Source organism: Haliotis rufescens, unplaced genomic scaffold (assembly GCF_023055435.1).
Source record: "Haliotis rufescens isolate VD_foot unplaced genomic scaffold, xgHalRufe1.0.p SCAF_6, whole genome shotgun sequence".
Lineage (NCBI taxonomy): Eukaryota > Metazoa > Mollusca > Gastropoda > Lepetellida > Haliotidae > Haliotis > Haliotis rufescens.
This window is the reverse complement of record NW_025964334.1, coordinates 11,873,073-11,882,759: the sequence shown is the minus strand read 5'-3', so window position 1 is coordinate 11,882,759 and position 9,687 is coordinate 11,873,073. Positions and strand designations below refer to the sequence as shown.

Sequence of the window (9,687 nt, the reverse complement as noted above, 5' to 3'; positions counted from 1 at the left end):
ACGTTGTGTTTGATACCGGTCCTTTGTTGTCGTGAAGCGTGCATGTGGACGTGACGTGTACTCGTGGATGTTCCTCATATAGAGCTGTCGTATCTGACAACAGCTGATCGTTTTCCTCTACTTTCACTTTAAATAACTGAAACTGGGTATTCACGAACTTACACATGTTGTAATACGTTCAGACGGATGTGCTTATTTGTATGACAGCTCACGGATTTACAGGTTTACAGTACATTTGATACGTAGGTCATTAAGGTATGTTTAACACTTTGTTGTTTTATGTCATACTTTAAATGTAATACTTATGTTTCGACTTCATATTATGCTTGTTTGTTTTTCAACGCCGGATCACGCTATATTCCGGCTATATCATCGCTGCTTGTAAATGATCGACTTTTGGTCAGACGGACCAGTGATTGATATTATGAGCACACATTCGGGATGACATGCAATCAACCAGGACACTGATGACCCGATCCATTTAGTCTCCACGTACATGATATAGGTTGCTGGGCATGTGTTGTGACCAAGAGTCCCCCGGGACACTTCATAGCACGTACAGTGCCCTTATGTCTATACATAACACTGGCTATGATGACCGTGAATGTCGACACGTCCGAAATCGCCGTACGTTTAGGTTTATTGCTATTGGTTGATGATATGAAGAGCATACATATGCGTCTTTTATTATTTGAAAATCAGTACACGAACAAAACATTGAATTTAAATAGATTTTCATATTTCCAAAATAATATTTTCTTGTAGAAATTATACATTTCGGAAGACCATGACAAAATACTTTCGGCTTGTATATTCACATTACTTAAATACCAATTGCCTAGTTAATCAAACTGCGGCTAAGATACGATCACGTTTAAGCTTTCTCGTCATGAAATAGGCTCTGCATAGTGAACGTATTTATATTCAGACCCTAACTCTAGGTCGTCATTAAGTGAAGATCCACACGATCGTGTCGTGAGTGAGTGAGTGAGTTGGGTTTAACGCCGCTTTGAACGACATTTCAGATCGTGTCATCTTAATGTGGGAGGAGAATCCGAAGGTGATGTAGGTCTTAGACGTGATACACGTTGGTGAAATGCAAAGAACACTTATATATATGGCTCTGACAAACTAATAGGTTGGTTGGTTGGTTGGTTGTTTAACGCCGCACTCAGCAATATTCCAGCTATTTGACGGCGGTCTGTAAATAATCGAGTCTGAACCAGACAATCCAGTGATTAACATCATGAACATCGATCCACTCAATTAGGATCGATGACATGCATCAACCAAGTCAGCAAGCCTGACCACCCGATCCCGTTAGTCGCCTCTTACGACAAGTATAGTCACCTTTTACAGCAAGCATAGGTTGCTGAAGACCTATTCTACCCCGGATCTTCACGGATCGACAAACTAATTATCATTATCGCACTATGTCGCTACAAGACCAGAGTTCAACTTCAATATTATCTTTCACTTGTAATTTTTTGACAGTAAGTTACCACACAGTGTGTGGTGTGCATGCAATATGTATCACAGCTTCGTTCTCCGCCTTGACTTGAACGAGTTAATAGCAACCGAAAGACTTGTTTCCAACTCTCATTGCGCTGCGACATTTTCATTTCACGTGGCAAAGATATCTTTTGCGATCCATTCCAAGGAACCTGTTTTACCGAAAGGCTCTGGCTTAGCTCTTTTGCCAAAGGCCATTAATCCCTTCTCAACGGATATTTGGGGCATTTCTTTTCTCCAATCAAAGTATATTGCATTTCTAACCAGGCATCTTTAACAACAACAATTTATTCTACATGTAGGATTTGAGCTCATTTCATAATTAGTCAATTATTGTTTGACCTAGATATCAACATGCCGAGTAAACTGACGAACCTTGATGACATCGTAAAGAACTGGGCGTGGTCAACGTTTGTTCAAACAAAAGGACAACACGACTACGACGACTACCAGATACACGTCGTGTGGGACGGCGTCCATTTCAATACAGGGCAGCCAACGTATTTCTTTGGAAGACACGATTACAAAACACCAAGATCAACGTCGGTTTTCAAGGCCAACTACGATAACCACACCAACGTCGCCCATAACAATGAGCTGATAGAACAACGCACGACATCGGCTACGGCGAGAGCTGTGATAAAACGAGGTTTTTGTCGCGGTGCGGATGTGGGTATAAAACTTGCGGCTCCCGAAGACGTCGCGGCCGCGTTTAACAACGGCATATTTATTGCTAGTGAGGAAGGCAACAGGGTAGACAACTCTCTTTCCTGGGTGATCAAGTACAGCGTGACAGCGCCACCTATGCGAAGAACCACTGCCTTGGTACGTGTCTTTGAAAAACGTTTCAGATGCTGCTTTAGAACCATGGCATGTATGCAGGGTCGGGTCGTTGTCAATGTTGTCAACAATATTACCAACGATGTGGTTCACGTTGAGAATGACATCGCAACTATCATCGGAGACGCAATAGACCGACGTGAAATATACATCCCAAACTGTGTCTTTGTTGAGGGAGAAGTGGTCAAGTGGTCAGTTATTGGTAAACTACATGTAACATATGGTGTATCACAAGAAATGGACCTGGCACAAGAGCAACTGCCTACGGGGGAGCAGTCTAAAAACAGTGACTAGTTTGGACTAACGTAATGAAATGTGCATTTCTCAAATGATATCGAAAATTATTTATTAATGTTAACAATGGACATTTACTTGTTGTACAATTACTAAAAAAATGGAAAATATTAATTGGTCGGTTCTTTCTTACACAGAAAGCAAGTGCCTGTCTTGAAGCAGTGGCCGAAAGGTATCCTATCTAGTAATAATAATAAGTGCATTTATAATGCGCCAGATTCAATTCACCAAGTGGATGCTCATAGCGCTACAAATAGCTACGCTAGCAAATATTACGGCCGTCCCCAGTCCACCCCGATCTGTAAATGATGGATCCCATGAAATATGAAATCCTGTGTTAAAGTGAAATAAAGAAGGTAATCGTATGTACAAGTAAGGAGATAATCGGACTATTTAACATTGTCAGTAATGTTTCAGGTACATGTTGGATAACATGCTATATGAATTGTGCTCCCTGTATTTGTAATGTTCACAGGAAATAAAAAGAGGGATGTTCATTCCCCACTCATGCTTTGATGCTTTGTCCGTGTGATGCCCTGTGTGCTTATGCTATTTGAAACTACCGTGTTTTTCGTTTGGGCCTTGCGTACATAACTGATTTGTGGCATTATAAACGAGTGTGGAAGCTGGAGAATGTGTCGGCCCAGGAGAACCAAAGTTTACATTGAGTTGAGTTGTGTTTAACCCCGCTTTTTAACAGTATTACAGTCATATCATGGCGTGTCAGCGTTATGTGGGAGGAAAGCCCGAAGTGATGCAGGTCTCAGACGTTTACCACTTTCGTGAAACCCACGAGCACGGGTGTGGTGCTGACAAACCTAGAAACAAAATCGGGGCGAACCGGGATTCGAACCAACAATCATAGGTTTCTGGCGTGCCCAAGGGACGCAACTCTGCACAGCGAATCGCGGCGCCTTAGACGACTGGGCCACCCGTGCCCTCCGGGATATAAAGCTTTATTACATTACGGTAGGTTCCTTGGCAGGATACAGCCAATTGATAACACGGTATCCGTTGGGGTCATATACTGATAAAGATGCAAATATGAAAGGTCAGGTAGTTACTGCGTTCAGTGTTTACAAACAAACATGGCGTCGCCTTTGTCAATCGGCGATCGAGTCTGAATTAAACATCGGGAATCTGGAGAAATTACTGGGATAATTTTTATACTTAACAGTTTCAGTTGTCACTGCCCCCTGACATCGAAGTGGTTAACGTCTGAGATCTGCATCACTTCGGGCTTTCCTCCCACATTAAGCTGACACGCCGTGATATACTAGTAACTGGAATACTGTTAAAAGCGGTGTTAAACCCAGCTCACTCACTCACTCACTCCAGTGACACCTGTTTTCAGTTTTGACCGAATGTACCGGGAGAACCGGGAGTGAAGTTCAATGGCCTGAATCGAGCTGACGTTTTCTAGTTTCAAGGTATTCATCTTCAAGTAGTTTTGAGCAGATATAAGTGAGTATGGTTTTACGCCGCTTTTAGCAATATTCCAGCAATATCACGGCGGGGGACACCAGAAATGGGCTTCACACATTGTGCCCATGTCGGGAATCGAACCCGGGTCTTCGGCGTGACGAGCGAACGCTTTAACCACCAGGCTACCCGACCGCCCCTGAGCAGATATAATCACTTTATACCGAGTACCAAGGAAACGTGTTTCCTTTAGTTTTCTGCTTATTTCCATATTAAACAGGAAATGTATGTGAGATCATTTCATACTTCTTTGACTGCGTCGGTCAACTCGATCTAAACTTTAACCAAAGAATGATACAGACGCAGGTTTGGCGAGTGAGTGAGTGAGTAGGGTTTCACGCCTCTGTAGCAACATTACGACAGGGAGACACTAGAAATGGATGCAGACATTGTACCCATACGGGGAATCAAACTGTATTGAAATTGGATATTTATTTCAGCAATGAACCAGATATTTATTAATTAAAACTATGTACAATGCTGCCCGTGCAAGTGTAAGGAAATATACCAGACGGATTTTACAGCAATTAGCCAATGTGCGAAGCCCGTACAAGAAACATTATTATGATTAGTTGATCATGTTTCATGTGGAAAAGGTTCTACCTATCAACTGAAGGAGACCCGTCTGGGACGGAACACGACGGAAGCCTGGTCAAGACAACAATATTTACAGACAGACATTGTTAAACAACATTCGTACATTTCTGTCGTTTTGGGCATCTGCTTCTCATATCAATTTTTATAATTTTAAGATTACCGCTCTTGTAAAGATGAACATTACTCTCATATTTCGATGCAATTGATGTTTCTTATTGCAAATAACGATCTTAAAAACAGCAACATACAGCACGTCATACTCTGTGTATAGCCTGGGTATTCCTAGACTGTACATGTCAAAGGCGTAGTTCAAACACGTCATGACAGCTGCTTTGAAACTATTGACGACAATGTGTGAACAGGCTGAGGTAATAGTATGCATAAGGTGATATGTGAATAAGACATATATATATATATACATGTACATTGAAAGTGACACACAACACGTGTATGACCCCACACTTACTATAAGTGGAAGTGAATAGCATTTGAATACTGGTACAAATGAATTCACTTTATGTTAGCGCACCCTACAAAGGCCGAACATTTACATGACAGTCATGGTGTGTATTATATATTTGTTTATAGAAAACAACAGGGTAGAATTAACTATTCCCGAAAATACTTTTTGTTACATCAACATTTCAACTCAGTTCATTCACTACCACTGGATCTCTGAAAACAGGTTTAACTCGTTGTGTATGGTTTTAATAAGCTCCCCCCAATCACACACTCCAACCCCTAACTCCCCAACCCTTTTGTTGGAGACCGTCATGTCACTCCTCCAGTTTACCACAAGCCCCCCGGGAACACACTTGGCGTGGTCGGGGTACGGTGGTCCCAGTGGTTTTAGTCGGGTTCGAATCCCAGATGCTGATTATGAGTCTTAGTTTGTCGTAACATGCCAATACCATTGTGTTTCGTAAAACAGAAACAATCTACGATCTGCGTCACCTCGGTTTTCAGTGCACTTGATTTAAAAGTAAAGGACTGGGGAAGACAAGATATTTATTCTGAACATGATATCACAAGAACCTGCGCAAAAGCTTTGCGGAATATCTAAGGTTGACAGGTTGTCAGCAAGTCCTTCATCCTTTTGGAGGTGTTGAGGCAGTGTCCTGACAGGTCCGGCTTCTTTGTGAGCCCACTCCACCACTGGGGCACATCAGCGGAACACGTGCATCTTGGGTGCTCCACCGTCAGGTACAGCAGCTTCGGTAAGGAGCGGATAATAGAGAAGGAGAACGTTACATTATTACGCCTGTTGAACTCCAAAGAGAGTTGTTCAAGATTCGTGTCACCATTTAACGCATTGGCAGACAAGGGTGAGGTCAAATAGTTTTGCCCCAAGAAGACTGTTTTAAGATTGGGCAGATGACTGATGTCCTTCTCACCGATAGCTGTGATGTGGTTGGTGTACATGTTAAGCTCTTCCAACTTCGTCAACCGTTGAAGATTTGCAGGGATCGTTTTCAAGTTACCATGGTTTGCAATCAAGCGTACAATACCCGTGGGAAGCTTCGAGGTATCCATCGTGGTCATTGGGTTCCCGCTTATGTCCAGGTAGGTGACAGTCTTCAGATTTGATAGCCCATCTGGCATCGCGTTGAGCTGATTGTAGGAGATTGTAAGGAACTGGAGTTTAGATTGAGAAGTAAATGAATCCGTCTTGATACTTCTTTCCGTTAGTTTATTTTCACCCATATCTATTTCCGTCAGCTTTGGAAGATGTTTCAAAACGTCCGGCACCTCAGTCATCCCCATACTGGTTAAAATTAACTTTGTAAGAGTGTCATTGAGAACAACGAACTTGTCCAAATCTGGCACAAAACGCGGACTGTAAGATAGATCCAGGAATTCAAGTCTTCTCATGTAAGCAAACTGACGAGGCCACGCGTAAGACGTTCCCGAGAAGGACCTGGCACTGAATCTAGTCAGGCCCCTCCCGAGTGTCCTCATGGCAGTGTCGTCCCACTGGGAAATGGCATTACCATCGAGAGCCAGGTCAGTGAGGGCATTGAGCTTTCTGAAAGCTGGAGGAAGAGAGGTCAGTCCACAGTTTACCATACTAAGTTTGTTCAAGGTTGCTTCTTGTCCTTGGAAGGCGTTATTAGAAATGGTGACAGGCTTCAATAGATTCATCGTGTCCATGATTAATTCTTTGATTTTGATGTTCTTGAATGCATTATCTGGAATAACAGAGATGCTGTTGTAGTCGAGGAAGAGGGTCCATGACTTGTGTGATGGAGTAAAGGTGGGGATAGTTTTGAGCTGGGCTTGACCACATTGAATACTGTCCCCTCGACAGCGACACGGGTAAGACGCTGGGCAACCGTCATCAGGTTGTAGGAGAAATGGGGATACACAGCCAACGTAGAGCACCAGCAGTGCGGCAAACTTTGAATCCAGAGGCATCTGGAGATAAAGATCGAACAGTGTCAATTAAATTCATAAGGAGAGCACTCGACATGTCCTTCTGGAAAACTGACAGATGTCAAACTAATTCATTTGTTCACCGGGTCCGAACGACCAAGGTGAGCTCATGCCATACCGTGGCGTCCGTCGTCCGTACGTCAACAATTTATTCAAACGACTTCTTCTTCTGAACCACTGACTGGAAATTCACGAAATTTCCTGGAAGCATCCCTAGGTGGTGAGGATTCAAAATTGTACAAATGGTGGGGCTGACCCCCCAGGGGACTGAGGGGCGGGGCCAAATAGGGGCAATTTGGCTATATTGCTTTAAACGACTTCTTCTCTGGAACTAAGAGATAGTTATTAATCATATTTGGTTGGAGGCATTTCTAAGTGGTGGGGATTCAAAATTGTACAAATGGAGGAGCTGAAGGGCGGGGCGAAATAGGGATAATTTGGCGTTATTGCTTTTTAGGACTTCCTCTCTGGAACTAAGAGACAGATATCAAGTTGGACTCATTCTCCAATGGTGGGAATTCAAATTGGAGAAATGGATGGCTGAACCCCAACCCCACCTCTTGGGACTGAGGGGCGGGGCTAAAAAGGTAATTTGGCAATACTGCTTTAAACGACTTTTCCTCTGGAACTGAGAGATGGATATGAACCATATTTGCTTGGAAGTATTCTCAGATGGTGGGAATTCACAATTGTAAAAATGGAGGGGCTGATAAAAAGAACACCTATTGCTAACATATCTCAACGTAGATTACAATGCTATTGATACATATCACAATACAGGTGGGTGATGTAGTGAGTGAGTTGGGATTTACGCCGCTTTTAACAGTATTCCAGTTATATCGCGGCGTGTCAGCTTAATGTGGGAGGAAAGCCCGAAGTGATGCAGGTCTCAGACGTTTACCACTTCGGTGAAACCCACGAGCACAGGTATGGTGCTGACAAACCTAGAAACATAATCGGGGCGAACCGGGATTCGAACCCACAATCATAGGTTTCTGGCGTGCCCAAGGGACGCCACTCTGCACAGCGAATCGCGGCGCCTTAGACGACTGGGCCACCCGTGCCCCCGGGTGATGTAGACTGAGATGAAGTGACATATAGTCCATGTAGTGTAGGCTTTGTTTGAATCATGTGGATGTACACGGAACCTGCTACCAAATGTTTTGATGAATGTGAAAGATTTGTTTTAGACATAATCACATATAGTACTTATATCAGTATTAGGGTATGTCCTGTGTTTCCAATCAGTCTCGTCACAAGATGCAAGTAATGTTGTATTTTTATGCCAAGTTGGTGTTCGGAAAGGCCTTCGATTGCCATTTCGTGTTCTTAGTTTGTATGTCATTTCGTGTAGATATTTTTTATGCATATCGTTTACATAGTGTCTACAGTTTTTCGGGTGGTGCCATTACTAGGACACTACGTTCGGAATGTATTTTCATGTTTCGACTAAACCCCACCTACCTTCTGCGACACCATGTTGGGAAGAATCTGACGTTACTGGTATCACAGAGGTGTACAAGATTGCCTTATCTTATCAGGTTAACGTAAATATAACTGGACAGTTAAAGGCATACATCACACTTTCCTTGGCAGAAAGAACAATATATTCTAAGTACCCTTTTTTAAATAGACATTCAAAAGGCAAACTGATTATATATGTTTGTTAACGCTGTAATGAATTCAAATGTCTGGCTGTCTTGGTGTGAGTTCAAACGCATACTTCAGGTGCTCAACCGGATCCTCATAACTTCTTATTTTATTTAGAAGTTGGAATGGTAACTAAGACAAAATTGTTATGGATGAGCAACTTCTTTATTACAATTGGGCGACGTTTCGGTGTAGATTCTAACACCGTTATCAAGCAAATTTGCTTGATAACGGTGTTAGAATCTACACCGAAACGTCGGATCCTAATGTTCAACTCATTCACCAAATGAAGGAGCAAGTAGCCCTGAAACGTCGTTATAAACAATAAAGAACTTGTTATCCATAAACTTTTCATGTCTTCATATTCTTCCAACTCCTAAATACCTATCAAAGACAACCCGGGAAGATCCGTGGTAGAATGGGTCTTCAGCAACCCATGCTTGCCGTAAAAAGCGACTATGCTTGTCGTAAGAGGCGCCTAACGGGATCGGTCGGTCAGACTCGCTGACTTGGTTGATGCATGTCATCGGTCCCAATTGCGTGGATCGATGTTCATGATGTCAATCACTGGATTGTCTGGTCCAGACTCGATTATTTACAGATTTCCGTTATGTAGCTGGCATATTGCTGGTTTCGGCGTTAAACAACCAACCAACCTTTCAACGACAAGATTACCTTTGTTTTTGACTTGTCTGATGGTTACATTGGTCAGTGTTGAGACGACCGCCTCCGTGGCCTAGTGGTAGAGCGTCCGCCCGGAGAGGGGATGGTCCGGGGTTTGATCCCCGGCCGCGTCATACCAAAAGACGTTAAAAGATGGTACTTGTTGTAACACTGTCTGGCGCTCGGCATTAAGGGGCTAAAACAAGGACTGGTCGG

General features: G+C 43.0%; 2 protein-coding genes across 3 annotated transcripts; one reads left to right on the top strand and one right to left on the bottom strand.

Moving 5' to 3' along the window:
- Positions 1-56: 56 nt before the first annotated feature.
- LOC124120130 lies at positions 57-3,160 on the top strand. 2 transcript variants are annotated; one of them, XM_048386687.1, is made up of 2 exons: positions 57-235; positions 1,856-3,160. In XM_048386687.1, exon 2 carries the CDS (start codon positions 1,867-1,869, stop codon positions 2,644-2,646), a length of 780 nt encoding a protein of 259 aa, XP_048242644.1. In that variant the 5' UTR covers positions 57-235; positions 1,856-1,866; the 3' UTR covers positions 2,647-3,160. The 2 variants fall into 2 exon arrangements, with proteins under 2 accessions (XP_048242644.1, XP_046338835.1); XM_046482879.2 differs by having other exon boundaries at positions 58-255; positions 1,859-3,160.
- Positions 3,161-5,715: 2,555 nt separating this feature from the next.
- Positions 5,716-8,683, bottom strand: LOC124120117 (leucine-rich repeat and death domain-containing protein 1-like). Its single transcript, XM_046482865.2, has 2 exons — positions 8,623-8,683; positions 5,716-7,140 (listed from the first exon to the last, which is right to left on the bottom strand). Exons 1-2 carry the CDS (start codon positions 8,635-8,637, stop codon positions 5,785-5,787), a joined length of 1,371 nt encoding a protein of 456 aa, XP_046338821.2. The 5' UTR covers positions 8,638-8,683; the 3' UTR covers positions 5,716-5,784.
- Between the last annotated feature and the right edge of the window lie 1,004 nt (positions 8,684-9,687).

Coding starts and splice junctions, on each gene's coding strand:
- LOC124120130 (XM_048386687.1), top strand. CDS start 1,867: ATGCCGAGTAAACTGACGAACCTTGATGACATCGTAAAGAACTGGGCG.